At 35.3% G+C, this 23,656-nt stretch overlaps 2 protein-coding genes across 2 annotated transcripts; both read left to right on the forward strand.

The window, feature by feature from the left end:
• The first annotated feature begins 12 nt into the window (after positions 1-12).
• Positions 13-2,553, forward strand: LOC145725698 (myrosinase 1-like). The gene is made up of 11 exons (XM_081974552.1): positions 13-163; positions 213-341; positions 565-784; positions 889-1,091; positions 1,150-1,283; positions 1,385-1,479; positions 1,536-1,705; positions 1,762-1,844; positions 1,950-2,146; positions 2,201-2,307; positions 2,358-2,553. The coding sequence occupies exons 1-11, from the start codon at positions 114-116 to the stop codon at positions 2,491-2,493; spliced, it is 1,524 nt and encodes a 507-aa protein (XP_081830678.1). The 5' UTR covers positions 13-113; the 3' UTR covers positions 2,494-2,553.
• Positions 2,554-7,188: 4,635 nt separating this feature from the next.
• On the forward strand, positions 7,189-8,932 carry LOC145724988 (uncharacterized). Its single transcript, XM_081973506.1, has 2 exons — positions 7,189-8,238; positions 8,299-8,932. Exons 1-2 carry the CDS (start codon positions 7,740-7,742, stop codon positions 8,679-8,681), a joined length of 882 nt encoding a protein of 293 aa, XP_081829632.1. The 5' UTR covers positions 7,189-7,739; the 3' UTR covers positions 8,682-8,932.
• Positions 8,933-23,656: the final 14,724 nt, after the last annotated feature.

Raw genomic sequence — 23,656 nt, forward strand, 5'->3', positions numbered from 1 at the left:
TAACCTGAAGTGTTTTTTATATAAAATTATTTGAAGTAGATACAACACATTATAATTAATTCCTGATTGTTTTTCAATCATTTTAGTATCTGGTGACGTGTTTAATAAACATTATGAGCCTCTTACAATTAGTTTCAACGGTAATCATCTGTTTTACAGCATTGTAAGTGCAAAATAGGAAATTTTGAATGCTGTTTTATTGTAAAAGATAGGGTTGCAGGTGATTACCCCCTAAGTAACCGGACGTTCCCCGAAGGATTTTCTTTAGGCGTAGCCACCGCAGCTTTTCAAATTGAAGGTGCTTGGAATGAGAGCGGTAAGGGTGAAAACATGTGGGATTGGTAAGTCACTTACTTTATTTTTAATCTCAAAACCCTTGAAAGCTTACAAATGAAAAGATTTACCTAATTTTTTTTTGGATATTTAGTGTGACCTCTTAAATGTATGCATTTGATCAAGCATTTGTTAACCAAAACTCGAGTAACGTTACCCAATACAAATTTTGAGGGTTCAAACTGTTTTTTTTTTTAATTAAACCAACTTAATTTTTTTGTCCATTCAAAGGTGGATGCACACGTATCCGGAAAAAATTGAGAACCAAGATACGGCAGACGTGGCCTGCGATTCTTACCATAAATGGCGTGAAGACGTAGATTTGCTGAAAAATTTGGGTGTAAACCATTACAGGTTCTCTATCTCGTGGAGCAGAATTTTCCCCGATGGATTAGCCAACAATATGACTGTAAATACGGAAGGAGTGGCATATTACCGATCATTGTTAGAGGTTAGCCACAAAAATCACAGCACTGTTTTTTGACCAATCACAAACTACGAACAAATCTGTGATTTACAGAAGACTTTGAAGGTGATTACGTATTTGAATTTTAGGCTTTGGTAGAAGCTAATATAACACCCTACGTCACTCTGTACCACTGGGATTTACCGTTACCTTTACACGAATTGGGTGGATGGCAAAACGTGGTGATTGCCGACTATTTTGCCGCCTACGCCCGATTTTGTTTTGAAGCTTTTGGAGATATTGTTAAAAACTGGATTACTGTAAATGAACCCCATTCTTATTGTGTGTTGGGGTGAGTTATTGCTTTTTCACTTTTGTATCGAAATATTATCCAAAAAGGTGTGTACTAGATATGGAACTGGATATCATGCACCGGGATATAGACACCTTGGAGAAGGTATTTACAAGTGTGCCTACGTTACTCTATTGGCTCATGCCAAGGCTTATCATGTGTATGATGACGAGTTTAGAACTTTACAAGGTGGTAAGTTGCTAACAATTATCTAATAATATAATTCTCACTCTCATTAGACCAAAAGTAAAAATGTTAGCACTACTTTTACTTGTAAAAAAATTACATTTTAGGTAAAGTATCCATTGTAATAGACAGTCCTTGGTTTGAACCCGTATCAGACACAGAACCGAATGTTAAGGCTGTTCAGCGTGAATTAGACTTCTTTGTATGTATACTAAACCATTTTGTTTTTGAAATTACTAAGCAATTTTCGGATTTCAGATGGGATTATACGCTCATCCAATCTATGTAGGTAATTGGCCTGAACAAGTGATCAACATAGTAGACGCGAGAAGCAGGCTAGAAGGTTTTACTTCTTCAAGATTGCCAACATTGACTGAAGAAGAAATTGATTTTATTAAAGGAACTTCAGACTTCTACAGTGTTAACTCGTTAGTACTAGTTATTTAGCTCAAGCTTACTCCTAAACCTAATCATGTTATTGTAGATACGCCACTTATTTTGTTGAGCATCAAAACGACTACACTGAAATGATAGATCCACATAATGTCACCTATTACTCTGATCAAGGTGATATACATTGTTTTAATTTTTGTTAGGATGGCGTTAGTTTGTCCTAAAGCTACTTCATACAAACCAACACTATATGTGAAGAACATCTTAACATTTTTGTAGGAGTTATTAACTCAGTTGACCCTTCATGGCCTAGTGCTGTAGACTGGGTGCATCAGGTACCCGAAGGTTTCCGAAAATTGTTGAACTACATTTACAACAATTTTGGACAACCGGAAATTGTCGTAACTGAAAATGGATGGGCTCAAAACGTCACCAATGCTGGTATACAAGATCAAGACCGCATAAATTACATTCAAGTAAATATGAATTAGTTAACATGACATACAAACTTTCAGAATAACTATTTCCAGCAATATTTGAGTGCTCTTTTAGACGCTATTTACGAGGATAACGTCAATGTGATTGCTTATACTGTATGGAGTGTTCTGGATAATTTGGAATGGAGTCATGGATACCAGTATGTCCTACAAATTTCCCTCCCAATAAATTAGTGAGATTTGGTTTTAGGCAAAAGCTCGGGTTGGTGCAAGTGGATTTTGATAGCCCAGATAGGACCAGAACTCCCAAAGATTCGTATTACTGGTATCAGCAAGTGAACAAAAACAGATGTCTTCTATCAAATCAATTTGAATGTGTCTGGTAGAAATTGTTTTCTATTATGTTCAGTTACATTATTAATAACATAGGTAAAGTCTTTGATTTGGACTGTAGTTTATTTTAGTCTCATCTAGATCTGCTTAAAAGCAAAAAGTGACATAGACTTAACGGTAGCAACCGCCTTTTATAAGTAATAATTGGATAAATTTAATTAGCGTAGAATTTCCTACTTACAACAGATTTAATGGTTGCTTACGGTATTTTGAATACTCACCAGCCACAAAGAGAAGTACCTACTTATAAATCGATAATCGTCTACTCGGGTATACCCACTTTAATTAGCTGATTGAGTAAGTGATGATCTGATTATTTGTCTGATGTGGGTTATTTTACTTTTTGCAGTGGCTTTCAAGCTGATTTTAATCTACCGATTTTACTAAAGTAATGTGAAAAGACTGGAATCGTTGAGAAAACTAATTAAGTAAAGAAGCGATGCAGAAACTACAATGCAGGTACTAACAAATAAAATCTTACAACTTGTCTGTTGTAAATTTGTGGAGTAACCTCAGCTATAAACTGCTACCGCATATATGTCAATTCTGTAACTGAAATTTATTTGCAAGGCATCTCAATCTTAATTTTACTGAATAACATAAAAAATGTATCACGTACAATTTGGGACAGCCTATGTGAACGTAATTTTTAAAGAATAAGCGATAGTGATAAAAATATCCAAGAAATCTGCCTCCCTAAAGCGTCAATAAAGCTTATTCTCCATAAAGATTACGGGGAGCGTTCGAAATCAGAGGAAAGGCGAACTTTAAAACTGAAATCCCATCGAGGAGGTCGCTAATCCGCCCTAAGCATGACATATCGGGCTCTTTTCCTTGTTTTTCCTACTTAACGACTTTTTCTCGGTTCGGGAAAACTGCTGCGGATCAAAAATTCCTGTCGTTAAGATCTTATCGGTTCAGAAAGCTTTTACGGGTCCCGATTTTATTAGATTGAGTCGAGATATTTTTATATGTGTGCATACGCACGCTTTTTTTGGTTTGTTTAGAGTTAGACATAAACTTAAAAAAGTGTTTTTTGAAAGCCGGTCAAAACGTTCAAGAGGATGGTGCCTGAAACTAATATTGCACTAGATGTACATTCTGAAATATTCGTGTAGGTTATTGATTAGATCTAAATTAAATCCTGTCGTCTAAAAAAAAAGAATTAAATTCATAACTAAACCATATTATAATACTTGTACCACCAATTCTACTTTGGATTTCCTGCAATACCTTATAAACTTATTTTTTGGTGGCCGCTCTTCTTTTCCATATCTAAATTTTTTTAGTAAGTCTTTTATAATGCCCAATATCTGTGCAGCGTTGGGGATATCCACGCAATGTCGTTTTTCAAAGCTACTCTTCGAAAAGGCTTTTCAAATTCAGCTACCTCAAGCCATTTCCAGTGATTTTGAATAAAATCCAGATTTGATATTCGTGCTTCTGTGTAAACGTCCTTTTTTGTTATCAAGTTGGACGTCAGATTCATAAAGCCTTTGTAGCAGTCTGTGGTAGCAATCAAGCTTTGTTTTTCGGGATTTTTAAATTAAAACACTCATTTCAAGAAAGCATTACTTTTCTTAGTTTAAATCGTTGTCCATGCAGATATTTGTGAAAATACTCGACTGTTTTCATTACGGCTAAAATCAATTACTCGTTCTCCACAATCTTGGTTTTGTCACCACACATAAGTGTTACTAGCATCTGCATTTAGCAGGAAAGTTCTTTATGATAATAGTGTAGAAGGCTTTTGATTGAACATAGTTTAGCCAGTTCTTCTATTACCATACACAAGCACCTCTCTAGTGTATTCTTCTTGAGACAAAAGGTGGCATTGTTTTCCAAGGAAACTAGTGACATTCATTTATTAACTAAAATTGTACTAAAAGTCATATGGTGAGGAAAATGGTATTTTTGTTTGCCAACGGTTGTGTGCTTAACTAGTAGCAAAAAATGGAAAATTACTAGGCAAAATAGAAATTCTACTTTGTCAGTTTGTATTTTAGCCTGGATCTGAATTTGTTCTTCTACATTTTCCAGTTTTCAAGCTTCCAGCTTACAGTGGAGTGATTGAATTCTTCTTATCACATTGAAGGGTCTAATTTTGTTTAATCATTTTTTAACGTCTCAACAAAGCAGAAAGTACTGAAATACTCACCTTTCTAAATAGTTGTGTGCATTTTACATCAAACTCCAACGTCTCTACTTGAAATATGTGGCTCAGGTTTAAATCGTTAGTATCAATGGAAAATTCTTCCGATGAATCACTGCAAAATATTTCCACATCAACTCGCCAACAGTGTTTCTATCTACTTTAAATAATTGCTATTGGTTTGCAAATAAATAATAATAAAACATAATCTTAAGGCTGAACCATTACCTAAGTAAACTATCCAGATAATTGTCTTCAGCCTTGTCACAAATACGAATTTACTTTCTCCTAGTCGGGATAAGGAGAATTTGATTTTCACCAGTATTAGGCAACTTAAAATACGAAAATTCATTGAACTTTCCAAAATCTCCATAAAAATAACACCTAGCTTATTGGGTGTGGGTCGTGAGAATGCAGAAAGCTGGTGGTACAGATAGCGCTATGTTCTTTCAGGTCAGTTCCTACGCTTTTTGATATGTCCCATGTATTCAACTATTTGTCGGAAGAAGCTGCAGTTCTTTTGGTTAAATTTTAAGTTTACCCTTTGATTTCAAAGTGTCATCTATTTTTAAGAGGTAGCTGTCCTTTTTAGTAACCTCATTCTTTATTCTATGGTTTATACAAAATTTTGTAGTCCCATCTTTCTTAGTACCAACTACTACAGGAGAACTTCAGGGGTTGGACAGTGACGATTATAATCTGTACTTATTTCTGTGTGATTATTTTATGTCTCACCAAATTAGTTCTTCCCAAATCTGTTTCATTTAAAGAAAACCCATTCTTATAGTACAGAAAAAAGTGAGAATATTAGAGAAAAATCTGTGTTTTTGATTCTTTTTGATCGAGCTGGCTTTTTCATTAAATTCATCCAACAATGAGGAGCGCTATTCTCGATATTTGGTTTTTCTTTGCTTTTCCAGTTGTACTGGCTTAGATTTGGCTTTTAGATTGCTTTATTTTAACTTTTAATCACATTCACAAAATCAGTCACATTTTTTCATCCAGGTAAACTTCTATGATGGTTTCCGATTTTGCTGGTAATTTTTTTGCAATGTTACTTTTCTTGTTCTCAAGTCCTGTCTGATGTAATTCGTAATTTTCCGTTTCAACTAAAAATTTGTTTAGCTCTATAAGAAATAAATAAGTTAGCTGAAAAACTACCACTGGATTCTCACAACGACGATGCACCCTTAGTAGTCTCCATTGATTATTTCGTACTGATGTTACCAGTTTTGCAGTGTTTTAGAATTCATATTAGATAGAATCAATATTAAGCTGGTGTGCTAAAATCGACTTTTTTTAATAATAACCAGCTTTTGCTCCTGCTCCTTTTCCCTCCTGGTTTTCCACTTGTCCAGTATTCTGAGTGTAGGAAACTGAGGTTGTTTAATGTTTTTTTCAACATTCCAAGGTTTGCGTAACCAAATTTCTTTTCTTTCCAATTCTTTATCGATTTAATATTTAATGGATAATGAATTACATAAAAAAATGTCATCTTAAGCCAGAAAAACTTATTTTTATTGTAGATCGTTAATCTTAAAACAAACGTATATATTCGACAATCCGGTTCGGGCTTAAAGTAACAGGAAAAGTTTAACCGTAATCCGGACAGAACCAGCCAAGGGCAAAAAAGATAACGCTACTGTCGGAACTTTGTAATCCTGGATGAGACCATTTCCTACCGGAGGACAAAGGGCAATTGCCGTTCCCGATAACTGGACAAATTGTCTCCGGCGGTATTATTAATTGCTATTCTGGATTACGGAAATTTTATGGTTCAATGTTGTCAAACTTGTTAGAATTACGGTAGCACCTGTGTTTGAAAATCAGAATCTGTCGAATTAAAGCGAAAAATTGCGTTGTTGCCAACGATCAAAAAGATTTACCAGTATCCACGCAAAATATTAATAGAATAGAATTTATTAATTTTTAATCATCCCAAGAAGACAAACTTGTGTAAATCTATTTAATATCATCTTTGTTGGCATGTTTTAATTAATTTTTATTTTATCGAAATTTTAATTTGCGTCAACTAGATATCTTCTATACATACCTGCTAATTTACATTCAATTAGACATTTTCTAAGCAACGTGAAAAACAGCCACAACCAGTATGATTAATTATACACTGTTAATGGATCACGCATCCGACAATATCAGTTAGGGCCTGTTTTTGCTAGTGTTATTGAACCGTTCACCTGCAATTATGCTAAAAATGTCATAATCAGCTTGGGCTGTAAATCCTGAAGGTGTTTAAATTCTTAAGTAGCTCAGTTCTGTTTGATTGCGCTTAAACAGTAAATTAATATTAATAATTTGCTAAGAGCATTATACAAACTGTAAGTTTTGAAAGCCCTCTTTGGTAAATGTGAGGATTTTTATCAGTTTGATTCAAATAAAACAGACAATATAATAATGTAATAATTGACTCTGTAGGTCTTAAAAGAGACTAGCCGAAATTTGTCAATGGTAACACGAGAAATGATAGATAGTAAATTTAAAAATTACGTGAACAATCTATATCAAGCATTTTTTATTTTAAAAGTAATATGACCGTTTTTCTACCTCGTTAAAGCATATTTTAATAGAAAAACGTCGGAAAAAATCATTAAGTTGTAGCCTTAAACTGAACCTTCCACTTTCGACTTCTTAACATCAATTCGTATTCAGTTTACGCTCCGCGTTTATTTCTTTTCATTTTCCTGCTTTCGGTTTCACCACGGGCATTCCCGTTCACTATAAGACAAATCTATTTTTCTTTTATTACTCTATTATTACGAAACCAAAGCCATTCCGTTTTTATGGTCTTCATTTAGGATTGTTGCTTGATATTGGTTCGTATTTTCTGGGAGAGCAAGTGGAACTTGACGTTTTAGTGTCGATCTCTGACATGACAGTTAAATAAATATCTTCTATTTTAGACGTATTTTGGCGTCAGTGTTTAGTGGACTGTTATAGCATCCAGTCATTGAGTACTGGTATGTCTTGAGTGTTTTGCAGCAAAGGCTAACGAAAGTTTATTACCTAAATAGTCAAGAGCATCCTAAGGTAAGGAATACGTAGTTTTTATGGCATGAAAGAATAAAAATGCCATTGCTAATATTAAAAAAGGGCAGCCCACAGACTGGCATGATGATTACAGACTCAGCTGAATCGTGGGGTCATCTCGGGGGCTGGGGGGAGGCGTTGAAGGAGTGCCCGGAACTGTTGATGAAGCAGGATTGGGTGCCTCCGACGCTTTTGTCCAGCGGACCTCTAAAGTTTGTAGTACCCGAAAGGGAGGCCTGGGAATTCTCTCGAAACTCTATCCTACCATCGCATGGAGACGTCTGCTTTACAGATGGATCCAAAACCGTGACGGGGGCAGGGGCAGGTGTGTATGGTGCGACTTCGGGGACGAGGCTTAGCTTCCCTCTAGGCTGCCACTGTACCATCTTCCAAGCCGAGATCTTCGCGATCATCCGATGCGGGGAGTTCATTTTAAACTCACCGCTACGCCGGAAGGATATATTTATCTGTACGAACAGCAAGGCAGCAATGACTGCCTTAAAAGCTGATTCAACGACGTCTGCGCTGGTGCTGGAGTGTAAGAAGACACTCTTGTCGCACACGCGGATGGCCAAGATACGTCTTACTTGGGTTCCAGGGCACTCCGGTGTTAGGAGAAACGAGGAGGCGGACAGGTTGACCCTTCGTGGCTCCAAAGAGAGAACCGTAGAACCCGAATCTATTGTAGGACTAGCCGGCGCGGTCGGATCCGCCATTGTGTACCGTATCTTCTGGCAAAGATCCGATATTGCTTGGGAGGAGGCCGTAGGCATGCGGCAGTCGCGATGTCTCATGGGCTTCTTTCCAAGGAACAAGTCGAAGTCCTTGATGGAATTATCCAGAAAAGCCCTCAGATGTGTGACAGGACTTCTCACGGGCCGCTGTCAGATGAGAAGACACATGCACATTCTGGGTCTGTCACAGGACACTTCTCACACAGTGCCCGGCACTTGCGACAATCAGAAAAGAGCTTTGGGGTAAGAGTGTAATCAACCCCTTAGATAATCAAGGTACCCGGCCAAGGAGGCTTTGCGGCAAGGAGGCTTTGTCAGGGCCACGGAATTGGAGCTTGTGATGGGTCACAATGGGCCTGTTATGATAACGCCCGCCTATAATGTCCTCAGGTTGTTTTGAGCACTATAACCTACACCGTTTCCAAGGTATTATCTACTCATAACGTATAGGTAAAACATAAATAGCTATTTAGTTCAGTAGACACATTTTTTGCTTCACTAACATTTCTATTTCTTATACCCAAAAATGAAAGTGTGTGTATGAAGATTTGCAATCAAAGTTTATTCAATAGGGGTTTTGCGGCAAATTGATTTTTCTTTTTGTAGTTTATGTTTGAAAACACACAGAATTTTAATTATTTAGTAGTAAAAAAAGACTAAAATGTTATCGTATTGAAAAACATAAAATACAAAAACATGAATGTGCCCAAAAAGTTTAATTTGCCCAAAATTTTTAAGAGCAAAGTGAAACAATGTGTAGAAATGATTGTTCTGGCTAATGGTCTAATATTTTCACAAAAAGGGTAGAAAATGTATTGAAATGATTTAGCTGTTTGTTAAACATAGTTGGTCACATTTAGCGTTTTGTTAAACGTCGTAATCACATATTTTGAGTGTATAGACGACTCATCTCAGAAGCATACAAAATTCAGCAAATTCAACAAAATTTAATTCTGTACAAGAAAACTGCAAACCCATTAATGGTAGTACACAAGGTTAAAAAGTTTCAAATTACCCTTTATGCTTAAAAACGAAATGCTAGAAAATAGTAGTTTTAAGGGACTTAAAAAGAAGGTTTTTAATAACCTTAACTTTATTTTTAGTTCGTTAAAACAAAAATCATCTAGTTGGTTTTTATTAGAGAATTTTTATTGTAGATTAATACTCGCCAACTCAAATGCAGGAATTCACATTTCAGCAATTATAAATCGAATTCCGTATTTTTCGAAAAAAAAATCATACAAATCTACACTCGGAAATCGGATTCTACGGTCGGTTAGCCGTTTAGCGCGCATCTAAACGTAGCGCTTAATAGCGATTCCCACCTTCTGAAATTGGCCAATAAAAAGCCAATAAAAGCCTTATATGTAAATCGGCCGATTAAGCTCGGATATAAGCGTTTTAACAAACTTTTAAATTATGCACGGAGGCATCGGCGATACGGAAAAACCGGTCTCACTGGCCGACGTGGAGGCAAATTCAAATAACTTCTAAAAGGAATAATGTTTAGAAGCCGACGTTTGTGAGATATCAAACTCAATGCTAAAACAATCGGAAAAAGTTTATTATACACTGCACCAAAAACTTAGTAATCTTGGCATGAACAAGAACGGAAGCGTTTTTAATTTTACAGCCATAACTCACTACTGGGGAATGCGAAAGGAATTTCGTTTCGCGCAGAAAATTGAGCTCCCTTTGGAGGGCTTTAAAATTGGAACGAAATGCCGCCATGTCCATACAAAACAGCCGCATCGTGTGCTCGGCTAATTTATTTTTTCCCAGCGTAAAAAAGTCATAATAAACATGTCGTCGCGGATGCTAGAAAAACGAAATTTTCAAATTGGCGTTCATGCCACTCGCCATTAAATAAATCTGTTTCGAGGCAAAACAGCATCGAAAGAAATTAAGTCCGCTACATAAATAGGCTTAGAACCAGGCAGTAAACGTGAAACTGGCCTTAATTAACGACCTCTTCTTGTAGTTTACTGTCGATAAATGTCCGGCGACTACTTAGAAAAATCTGACATGTTATCGCAGTTATTTCGAATGCCCCGCATGATTTCAAACACTGAACTATTTCTGTAATTACTGCTCTGCAAAGGTACTTTATGGAATTCTTTCCACTTTAACGTTTCGCGTATGTTTGTTCAAAGAAGGGTTTACAATATTTTATTCTGTCAAACATAAAAAGGATGTAACTAAGGTTTTACTTTACGTAACTAGTTTCGTCATAGTACATTACTAGTGTGGTGTGTGCATTTTTATAGTCACGAGTTTGAAATATTGCTAGTGATGGGCGTAAATTTATCGTGATCTATCTTAAAATTTGCGTACCGGGTGGCCAAACAATCTGAATTACTACACTTTTCATGTATTCCCTGTATAGTAGCGGTAGCGGCACTGACCGACATTTAAATTTCTAGGGTTGGATTCAACAGTTCTTTATCAACATTTTTCCTCTGTTTTTAATTTTTTGTAACTTTCACCGTTTTCGAGTAATTCAGCAAAATCTGGTTTGATGCAAAACATTTTCAAATCAGATGAAATTGTGGTTTGAAATTTGAACACTTTGTAACTCGGTTATTTTTGGGAGTTCAGGAAGGTTGAACCACTCAGTTTAACCCTCTTGAGCTCCTTTTTCCAGTGGTATTCTACAACAAATTCTACCTAAAAAATTGCGTACAGGGTGACCAAAACAACACTGTGTTGAGTTAAGGAGATTAGGAACATTTTTGGTCTCGTAACTTTCATCGTTTTCGAGCTATTTAGGAAAAACTGGTTTGGTGCAACAAAATTACCAATCAGTAAAATTGTGATCTGAAAATTGCGCGGTCACAAGAAGCGAGAAAAGTGCTGCCAGAGTATAAACTGTCAGAAAGACGGTTTGAAAGAACCGGACCGGACAAAATCGCTTGTACATCCCACTTGGAATGAGAAAATGATAGTTTTAAGCACATTTTTTAAATCCTCATTAAATTTTTTATCCAACAACCTGAAAAAATACTACAGAATTTGGTACAGCCAGAAAAAAAGGGGTGTGAAAGTTTGAACTGCAAGAAACACAGTTTGAAAGAACAGTCAGTGATAAAATCGCCTGTAAAACCCACTTGGAGTAAGAAAATTACTGTTTTAAGCACATTTTTAGAATCGTCATTAGGATCCTATCCAATAATCTAAGAAAACACTACAAAATTTGGTGCAGTCAAGAAGAAAAGCGGTATCAAAACTTGAACTGCCGGAAACACAGTATTTGTAATTTACCGGGCAAATTTTCATGGTAAAGTAACTAGCATATGAAGTATCAAAAACAGTAAGAAAGCTTTACTGATCGATGTCAAAGTTTGAAAGTCTAATTTGTCTGAAATCAGTAAAGCTTTTACTGTTCGTGAAGCCTATTTGTGTATGTCACGTGACTTTGACAGAACAGAAAAGAAAAAATGTAAAAAAAGGCAAGTCAAAATGGCCAGGGAAAAAGTTCACGTAACCTTTTAAAAACTGGTTGAAATAAAACAAATCATATATTAAAACATGTCAAAATGGCGGAAATGTCACGTAATCTTAAAATACTAGAAAAGTCATAACCCTTCCCAATTCCCTCTCTACAAAATTGCAATATGGCACGCACTTCTACCCTAAAGGACCTTCTTAGGAAAATATTCCCTAAAAACTGTGTCAAAGCACAAAAAAGTGGTGCAAAAGACCCTAAACAAGTTCAACTAAGCGTAACTCGGTCATTAAGATAAATATAAAAAAAGTGTAAAACGGGAAAGTTGTAAGGAATTTAAGGCAAAGTTGGCCAACAGTCAAATTACGTTTTCTTTATCAACAATTAAGGCAAAATATAAATAAACAAAATACATGGTTAAGCGAAACATTTAAGTCATTCCAGCGAATGGAGCTTTTAATAAATATATTCTCTTTAGGAAAATTTGCAATCTTCTTCCACAACTGTAATAATTCTTAAACAACATCGGATGGTTTGTTTACATATATTCCGCACTTTTTACAGATAAAATATTCATTCATTTTGGTTCTTTTTAACAACTTAAAACATATTACCCACAAACTGTCGACGTAATAATTAGTCCCTAAATTTAACGAACAAATCGCATTACTTCAATATAATTACTATACCCGATTTTCTTTAAAAAAAAAACACATTAAGGGTGATCAATCACGGATACGACACTAGCTAACCCCGAAACAAATATCTTAATTGCGTGATTGCGCTCCCTTCCAGAAAAAACAAAAACGCAAACTCCGTTCCGGAAACGAAGAAAAGTAATTTTATAACGATTACCCTGGCGGAAATTAAACGGCATTTTATTATCGTTATTATTCTAAATTCAATTAATCCTCATGCCAATATAAAAGATAAGGAAAATCGACGGGTTTATAATACTAAAAAAGAAACCACTAAACTTTTTTTGCGATGAGAATCGGATTATTCAGATTTGTAGGTGATTCCAGTTTACGGAATCCACCGGCTTATCAAAAGCATACGTTTTTCCCCTTCAAGAAAATCCCACAGGAGTAAGGATTTTATACGAATTGGGATTTCGAGATCGTTTAGATCCTTCTTTAAATTTAAAACGTTTAAGGTAAAGTCGCTTCAGATTTAGGTTTGCTCGGTAGAGGTATCAAAAAGAGTTAAAATAGGTAGGATATTTGAGGAAATTCAAACAAATAAAGACAATTAAATGCGTTGCGTTATAATATGTTTGTCTGATTGCATATTTCTGAAAGTTAATTTAAACAATAATGAAGTTTTGTAACTGTTATTCTGACACCGTTTGAATCAATTAATGACAAAACTGGTGAAACAATAACACGACCTTTCAAAGCAAATTCTATTTTACCCTGCTAAAATATTCAACTCTGTAACTGTAATATATTCATAAGCAAAGCTTAAATTTCCACTTTTGCGTTACGAGCTTTAATATCCGTTATGAAAAGGCCGGTATTATGAAAACGGCTTTCAGCGTTCAGCTTTACGTCCCTTTTGGTAACGCGAAATTGCCTTTTCTGCCTTGTTTCTTGAATACAGACAGAAAATTGTTAAAAGACGTCGAAAGGGAAGAATGTCCTTTGACCGTCTTGAAAGAAACGATAATTTATTTCCCTATCCTCGTGTTTAATAACAGTGTTTTGAGTTATGCGAACCAATTAAAGTCTCTATGAATAGTGTTAATTTTCAATGATATATGACGAAAATCAAAGTAAAATGCGATGATGTACTGTTATAGAAATTGTCTAAGTAGTTTACTAGCCTGAAGAACATAAATTGCACAAAAATGTTGAAAGAGTTGTTTAAACATACAGAGTGACTCAGGGTTAAACGGGCAAACCTATGGGGGGGTGATACTTTTTCAGGGGTCAATCCCCATTATATCTTCCCAAACTTTTTTGTAGTATGCCACCGATCATTTTTACCCTGTACGTTTTCACTACAATGTGTACACTGTAATTGTGGAGATCCTAAAGAGTATTGTATATAGAAAATTTGATTTTGCTATGTCAAGAATGAATGAAGTTATGTAATAAAACCTTTAAAAAATCTGAAACTTTATCACCCTGTATCTCGGTAACGCATTTTCGGACACAAATTTATTTCAACTTTCTGTTTAAAATCCAATTCTCTAGTATAGGTTTGAAATCCCACACAAAGCTCGTTAAATACCTCTCTCAGTCATCCTCAAGCGATCAGCATTCTGTCTAGTCAGTGTTATTGTCTCCAATGCCGGTGTTGTGCTATTCGGAACCAGCTTTAACCTACTTCTTGTTCTGGAGTGCACCATGTTCTATCTAGCTCAACTTTAACTCGGCTACTTGTGACATTACGTCGATAACTCTGGTTCTTCTTCTAATTTCTTGATTTCTCACTCTATCTCTAAGAGAAATCCCCAACATAGCACAAGACATGGAAAAATGTTTTCAGTAGACTTGATGATACAACCTTGGTGGGATGTATCATCAATCATTATGGCGGATAATTTCATCAAACCACCGAATAAGGTATTGACATTAAATTACGAGGGTTAAGTTAAAATTGACTTTCTCAGCGATTCATGTCTTTTGTTGTAAAACATTCTGTATATCTTTTATGACCATGTGTTAAATGAACCCCGTTCTCTTACTATTCCGTCTTTTGAAAACATTTCCAAAATTAACTTTTTATCCCAATCCACCAGAATCCTCCGGTGGCTGTTTAAAATTCTCGCAATGATCGCGACGTAATAAGGTGGGTGTTTCCCATCCCGATTTTCCCTGAAAACTTCTTAATCGAACAACGAAACTCCCAAAAAGCGTTCAATCCAAGTTTCGTTCGTTATTCGGCATTCCGGCAGCGCAATTCGGCATCGAGCGACATCTGTAATACACAGCAGACACGTGATCGACATTCTAAACTGGAAATTTACACACAGACGTGACTCGGGGATTATCTCGAGATCCGATGAGGAATTTACCGAACAGAATTTTTGTTCTTTTTAGTTTAGGTTTGCCCAGAACCCTAGAGACGTGCGCTGTTTCACTTGAAACTCCCCAAAGACCAGTTGGTGGCCAATTCAGTATCCACAACACCGCAATCAGTGCCGCTGAAAACAATTTAAAAAAAGTACGTTTAGTGAGTGAAATTACGTGATCTACTCACTTTGCTTTTACAGCTGCGACATTGCCACTATGTGAGTTAAACCATACTTTTTTAGAAAAAGTATGATGCTGACGTTTTTAAACACAAATAACTATGTCAAATCGCAATATCCGCACCATAAAATCTAAAGACAGAAGTTTTGAAGTGAAAATTCATTGAAATTAAGCGCAAAAGCTTTTGTGGGTGTTGGCAAGTGTGGACGAGATCACTAAAATTATAACAATCCTTGTTGTTAATTGTTTAAAAGTTGTATTAATAATCGTTCCTTCAAGAAACTCTTAAAAAAAATTTCCATAGCATCATATGGAAGACAGGTGTTTTTTCACCACTTTTACCTCTATGGTAGTTGTTAAAATATAACTTTACCATGTGAGTTCCAGGATCATAATATTGGAAACTTATTAGTAGTTGCAGTGTACACTGAACTAACTGGCAAACCTCTATTAGCTATTGGTTTCCAGTGCTCCTTGAACAAGTTAATGAAATTTCTCTTACAGTCATTTTGAAAATCCTTTTAATTTTTTTTTTAATTCACTGCTGCTGTAAATTTTTAAAGGTTTTGGAAAATCTCTATTATAGTTTTTTGGTATTCGCAAAAGGACAATCATTATCAATCTCCAAATTACTATTTCCATTTGAAGGGACATTGAAGGTAGTTACAATGCGAGTTGCAATGCTACCTTAAAGTAAGAAATGGTCTGAGACTTCCTTATGTAATTATTAATACCGCTTTACTCCGTTAGGCTATCTTAATAAGTTTCAAGGAACCCTCAAGGAACGATTATTAAGGGTTGTATTAATAATCGTTCTCTTAAAACTTTTAAGGACCCCTTAGCAAAGGAATCCTTGAGGCTACCTTGACATTTTTATCTAATAGTGCATTTCTTAAGGAAGTAATAGTTAAGGAGAACATGTGCTTTGGCAGCATAGCAAACACAAACGAAAGAAGAAATAGTGAGATCAGATGAAGACTAATCAAGAGGAATTTTCGTATTTTTGGTTTAAAACAAAAATTTGAAATATCAAGTGTTATATGTCATTAGAATAGTAATTTTAAGATCTTTTCAAAAATTAAATAATATACAGGGTGTTCTATTTAAAAAAACAAGATTTATGTGCGTAGCTTAAAAACCGTGTCTAATAGAAAAAAAACTATTTACACTACTGGGTTCTACGTAAAAAGTTGCTGTAGAAATGTCGTTATTTGGCGTTTACGACATTTTATTTGCATTTAAACTAGCACCGATTTGTATCGCACCCATAATGGTAACAAAAGGCACATAAACCGCGAACCCACTCAGGAACTGTTTAAATTCTCTTCCTTTATTCAAATAGTTCAGTCCGGCTCGGGCCTATTCACAAATACCAGCAATAATTAAACGTGCATAAATTGCTAAGAAAGACAGAAAAATTGTCGGTAAATTGCTTGTATTTAAATAGACTTTCTTATTCAATTCGGATGTTTTCCGAAAAGAATAAGTGCGGTTGTCTTGATGTTAGTAAATGACGGAACGTGTGGGAAACACCTGTTACAAGAGCTGTCAATAAATGTAATATTGACGTAAATACAAATTAGCTGTTTAATAGCTATTTATGTACCAAGGGCGTTAGAGAGAACATATGCTCCTGTCATACCCACCCTAACGCCTGTGGTGTATACAATGTATTATGTTTCACTTAATTCAGCAATTATTTACTGTTTCGGGTATTGAAAAGTTATACCTTTACCGGTATGTTGTTTAGAGATATTTTTACCTAAAAATTCCTGTCAGTCAATGAAAATACCAAAAGCTGGACAAAATTTTAGAAAATATAAAAAACAATGCAGCAAAAGCTAAAGAAAATTTATTACCTAAAAAGTCAAAAAAATCCTAGGATGGGGAATACAAAGGAAGAATAAAAATGCTATTGGTAATATTAAAAAAGGTTTCAGGACATTATGATAACGGCCGCTTATAATGACCTCAGGTTGTTATGGACACTATAACCTACACCGTTTCCAAGATAACTGCAGAGGGCTGCTCCTCGATAACAGCCCGGAGGCCTCCTTGGTTACAAATTCAACCACTTCTGGAACCGACCCTCTTCAAAATCGGCTTCACTGGACAACGTGCAATAATTTTGGTACAGGAGCTGGTAGCACTTGATATTACTCCCAGTAACTCCGGATCCGGAAGGAAATAGCTTTCTAAGATCTCCTGATCTTCAATACTGTGATTTTTCTCGAACTTTTAGAAAATTGACTTTCCAGCTCTCATTAAAAGTCTCTCTTGACAATCAACAACCAAAAACACTACCTCCACGCTCCACGTACCACCTTTTTTCACTTATATATCTTATTTTAGTTTTAGTACTGTAACAACAAAACACCCAATTTGAATCATGACAAATGCTCTCCAAAACCTTCTACGCTACTGGCCATATAAACAATAATTATGGTCGATTATTATGCAGGAAAACATTGATGTAAGACCTTGTGCAGTTGTGTGTAATTTATTTAACGCATTTTTCAAGACTATAGGATAAGGTTGTCAAGATGTTGTTCCTAACAATTTTCACTGCCTTAGCGGCCGTTTTGGTCTACTACGTGGGAAGTTGGCTAGTTGGATGCCCACCGCCCCCGGACATCCTCTTATAGGATCTGTGTTTGAATTTGGTGATAATATAGGTACTATTTTGTACCTATTTTTTATAGGGTGTTAGTATATTCTTGTTCTTTTTGCTTGTCCTCCTTAAATAATAAATGCCATCATCCATTAACACAATATTTTCAAAATTCTTAAAAACTTTTAGTTTTTACTACCAACTTACACCAGCGGACTGACACCCATGTAAATCATGTTACGCGGAAGTAATGGACGAATGGATGATTTTAAAGGAACTATACATTAAGTAAAAAAACTATATTACCTAATGGAGTGTTTTAGGACAAAAGTTTACAAATTTTGAAGTCATTCCAGCCATTCCGGAACGAGAAATGATTATGATCACAGAAGTGGTGATGAAAGCTAAAAATGGTGTCCACATACAACTTAAACCATTATAAACAATTTTGTTTTCAAGTAACTAATGATATAATAAATAGGTCTTCAACATCACTGTTCAAAAGACAATTTTGATGTATTTAGTTAATATATAATGTAATGTTATCATTAAAAACTATTTTGCATTAATCCACAATCACTGGAAATAATAAGATTATCACGATGACAGTAATTTGACGGTCAGAATATTGTTTTGTTATGTCACCGTTAGACTTTTGATGTCAGTATCAATTTTGATTTTTGTTCGTATTGTTCTGGTTATGGCTCGCTTCGGACACAGTTCTACGGCAAGAAGTTCCAGTCTTCTCCGTCATGGAATTGTCATCAAATACCATTCGAGCTCAGATTTTGGGCAGGATAATTTTTCCGCTTGTCTTCTCATACTTTATGGTACAAAACTCGACCTGTTTGGCAAAAGAAAGTGTTCTAAGACAAGCACAAAAATTATTCGGCTAAATCTGAGTTCTTATGGTATTGACTTCAACAATTCCACTCATGTACACAAAAATGCCAAATAAACGTCATTAAATCACAATGCTTTTTCACGGATTTTTATTACACTTTTTTTGTTGTACTAGTATTCAGATTTTTGCTGTCAATTTTAATTTTAATTTATGTTCGCAGAAAAATACCCGTTTAGTTGACATTTTCACATTCTATTGAACCTCTTCAAATAAAAAAAAATCCGAAAACTCAAACGACTTAAGGATCTGATTAAAACCAAATCAATCTATCTCGAAAACGATGAAATTAATTTAAAGTCCGTCAAACAATGATAAATGTGACCGCAAAACAAAAGGGCGCACAAAGCAGAACTTCTGATTATTCCAATTTTCCCGAAATTTATCTCTCTCTGGCTTTCCCATCGGAGATCCTTTTAGAATAGAGCCAAGCGGCGGCTTTCCAATAATACTTGTCTCGGTGACGTATTCTCCATTGAAATGGAGTCGGTTTTGTTGAAATAATGACTACTGTATATGCATTGAGTTCTCAGCCGTGGCACAAAGGGCTCCAAGGGGAGAAGTCATTATTTCGTATTGGTTTGCCTCTATCTCAGAGTTTCTTTCGGTTTAGAATTCCGGCTTTTCTCGGGACTGATAAATGCGAAAGTAGAGCTTTCCGGGAATTTCAATAGAGACTCGCGTTTTAATTGATGATTTTAGTTCTATTGGAAAATGTAATGCACTCAGCTTAAAACCGTTTTTGTGGAGGCTTTTAGACTGGATATAGTTAAAAAGTTAATCGATGCCCGGTCATCAGGCACGAATTAACGGAGACGTCAATAAAAGCAATTTAGTACGATTCGAAAACACGATTTAGTCATTAGCAACGTTTTAAGCTGCTCTTTTGACTAAGGGGTGATTTCAAAAACGTGCTAAAGCGCCCTTTTAAAAGTAACCGAAACATCCCCATTTTGGTGTCGAATGTCGACGGTTAATTTGATTAATGTTCGTTTTTTCAACGGACTTTTTTTTTTGCACTCGATACGGAATATTTTAGTAGCCAATTTTATTTATTGATGCTGATAATTATTTCAGAATCAAAAACCATCAGTCATATTAAATTTTTCACAGAGTACTTTTACAACAAAGTAGTAATTTTCATCAAAAAATTGTTTTTGCAACGGTTATGTTTTTATGTATACTTATTTTGCTTCACACTCACATTATCCTTGCGATACATTTTACTTTCTGGTTTAAATATTAACGAAACAAAAAAAAAACACATTGCTGCCAACTGTCAAAAAGCTGACTTTTAGTCAGATGGTGACAAGGGACAATGACTTCCATGGTCACTAGCTTGGATTGGTAATCTTTAATTCATGTTATTCATTGAAACTGTTGAGAGTCATAACAAAATTGTCAGATATTTTAATAAAAAATGTACTCGATCTCCATCTTCTCAAATTGGTGAAGTCACTAACATGCAGTTTATTTGTTAATAATATTGACTTGTTGTTTATACTTTTCATCTACAGGTGGACAACCTAAACTGCATTTTTGGGATTATACGCTGTTATAAGATCTTTAAAAGACTTCTGCATTTGGAGAAGCTTCTTTAATCTTATAATTTTGAATATTTATCATAAAACAAAAACCCTAGAATCAAAATTTTATTCCATACTGTTTATTGAATTTGTATTGTCAAACGTTTTTAACGTTTTTAACGTTTGTACAACAAAATTACAAAGAGATTTTGGTGTAATTGAATTAGGAATCTAAGACTGATTCATTCTTTTTGAAAATTCAGAGGTTACATGCTTGTACGGTCACCACTGGCATGGTAAAAAATATTGGAAGGAGCTCCTATATATAGGGGACACTAGAGTCCACCCTCCTTGGTTTTGGTAGAAACACCACTTTGATCTCCCTCCAAGCCTTTGGGATGTATCTTAGAGCCAGGGATGACCTGAACAACCCCACCAGGTGCGGCATGAGTAGTTCCAAGCCCCACTATAGTCGGGCTGGATAGATACCGTTTGGTCCTGGTAATTTAAAGGGGGAGAAGCCAGAGAGCGCCCAGTCTATCTTTTCCTTGTATATTATTTGATTTGCTAATTGCTAATCGATCTCAGAGGAGATATGTGTATCCTGAGTCCGGTCCTCCACAATAGTGGTGGTGGAGTCAGGGAAGTGAGTGGCAAGTAGTAGCTCTTTCCTGGAGGTTGCCAGTAAAGGTGCCATCCTCCTTACAAAGTTTACCTATCTCCCTAAAAGGGTCTTTGTTGAGAGCTTTCTGAAGTCTTGCTGCTCCGATATAGTTTTCTATTTTGTCGCAATAGGTCCTCCAGGCCGCTCTTTGTTTGTGCCTTACGACTTTTTATATTGATTGAGGTGGCACTTATATTGGTTCCAATCTTCAGGTAGTTTTGTATCTTTTGTTTTGTTGAAAGCTCTTCTTGTTGTCGATCTGAGGTGTTCCAGTTCCTGGCACCACCACGCGGATGTATTGCCAGAGTATTGATACAACCTCAGTGGGCACGACTTTTTGTAATTTGGTGTGATGGCATCTTGGATGGTATTAGCGTACCTCTCCAATTCCTGTTCATCATGGGGGATTATTACTTTAACCTCCCGCAGAGCGCTACCTAGTCCTTGTAAGTAAAGTGTTTTGTTCGTATTCCTAGAGTCACGGTATGGTCTTGAAGTGTTATGTGTTATGTCAGACATGGATGTTTCATCGGATACCCGCCAATTAGTGATAAGTTTGATATAATTTTAGAGCATAATGTTATATCTATTACGGTTTGACTACAAGAGTTTATAAAAGATGTGCCCTTATTGCATATAAAGAAATCATAATCTATAATAAAGTCATACAAAAACTTACCTCTTGGATTAATATCCTCACTTCCCAGTTGATGTGGCTCCACCACCAGCTCCAGGTTGTTGTTTTGACAGCGTCCGACCAGGTCCAATGAGTATCTAATTAGACACTTAATTGGATGTCGTTTCCACCTTATTGCAGAAAAAACCAACTTTATTCAGATGGTAACTTTTACAAAAAACAGTCAAATTAATTGTGTCGGTATTTTGTTCAGCCAATCAATTTTTGTTGCATTTTATTTAATTTATTTGCCGCTCATTCAATGCAAAAACTATCAAAAAACGTAGAAATAAAGACAATTTTTTCGGATTGACATTTGATGTGATCGAGTGCGTTCATCATTAAAAGTGCATATCAATTAACTGGGCGGCTTTTCGGGGCCAGTGGGCCAGTTTTTATTTTCTGCGGTACCGCCGCGGCCATTTTTCTTCTCGGTACTGTCCAGTACCGCATACGATAACATCGCCATCTGTAAATTGCTTCGACGAGAACGTGACTGAATTTCTCAAAACGAATTTTGGGCCAGTTTTCTCCTTTTTTCCCTATACGACAATGCAGGTTTGGCTGGACGTTTTGTACGAAAGTGATTCGGTTTTAATATACGAATATAGTTTTAACACTTTTAAACACTGAAATTGAAAAAAAAATTTTTAATGTAATACACTGGTCGAAGTTTGTGACAAATTACCCACTATGCTGCGATTTACGCAAATTGGTTTTATTAATGTTACAGAATGAGAATAATTATCTGAATATTTCAAAATGTTTTGTGGTATTTTCAATATTCAAATTTTCAATTCCGTGTATCAAAATAACTAAATTGACTGAAAATTGAACCGAGCAACATAAGCACGTGTAATTATTATGGGAACATTTTTGTTACAATATATTAAGTTGAAACAATATTTATTATAAATTTTTATGATAATTTACCAATTTTTCAACGTTTAAACTACATTTTTAAAGTCACGTGACCATTTTTGACAATGCCAACTGGTCTTTACAGTGTTGCAAGCTCAACAATTGAATTATGAAAGTCACATGACGTGTATTTTGCAATTTAAGTTTGTACAACTGTCTAAATTTAATTTATCAATTTTACAAAGTTTAAACTGCGTTCTGAAGGTCACGTGACTGTTTTTGACAATGTCAACTGGCCTCGTTGCAAGCTCAACAATTGATTTATCAAAGTCACGTGACGTGTATTTTACAATTTAAATTTGTACAACTGTCTAAATTTAATTTATCAATTTTCCAAAATTTAAGCTACATTTTTAAGATCACGTGACTGTTTTTGACAGGTCTCAACTGGCTTTTACAGTGTATTAAGGTCACGTAAAGTGTATTTTACCATTTCAGCTTTTACAACTGTCTAAATTTAATTTACCAAATAATCAACGTTTAAATTATATTTTAAAGTCACGTGACGGGTTTTGACAGGTGTCAACTGGCTTTTACACTCTTGCAACGTCTAAAATTTGTTATATAATCAAGTCACGTGTTTCAGCTTATATTTTCGCTCTTATATAATCATGTCTCTTGCAATTTCAGCTTTTACAACTTTTAAATTTTTTTTACATTTTAAACCACATTTTGAAGGTCACGTGACTAATTTTGACAGATGTCAACTGGCCTTTACAGTGTTGCAAGAACATGCAGAATTGCATTATAAACGTCACGTGACGTGTATTTTGAAATTTAATTTTTTACAACTGTCTAAATTTAATTTCCCAATTTTTCAAAGTTTAAACTGCGTTTTGAAAGTCACGTGAACGTTTTTGACAATGTCAACTGACCTTTACAGTGTTGCAAGCTCAAAAATTGAATTATCAATTCACGTGACGTAGTTCTTACAATTTTGCCACTGTCTAAATTTAAGTTACCAATTTTTCTAGTGATTCTTTTAAATGATAGGTGTCTTTATTTGACAAGTGCTAACTTGGTCACTATGACAGTTAGAAGATTCGTTCAACCTTCAAAAATTCAAAAATATAACCCGTAATTTCAGACAACCATACAAAATAGCTATTTATGTAACCAGTTACGAAAAGATCGATTTTGTGTAACGAATAAATGTTTGTAGGGCGAGCGCAGCGAGGTCCTACAATTTGAATGAGTTACACAATAAGACATTTTCGAAATGTGTTGCATACATAATTTTTTCTAATTTTGACCAAAAAGCGGTAAAAACCATCTTTT

The sequence above is a fragment of the Ips typographus genome, linkage group LG2, assembly GCF_016097725.1.
Source record: "Ips typographus isolate SLU linkage group LG2, UJ_Ityp_2.0, whole genome shotgun sequence".
Classification (NCBI taxonomy): Eukaryota; Metazoa; Arthropoda; class Insecta; order Coleoptera; family Curculionidae; genus Ips; species Ips typographus.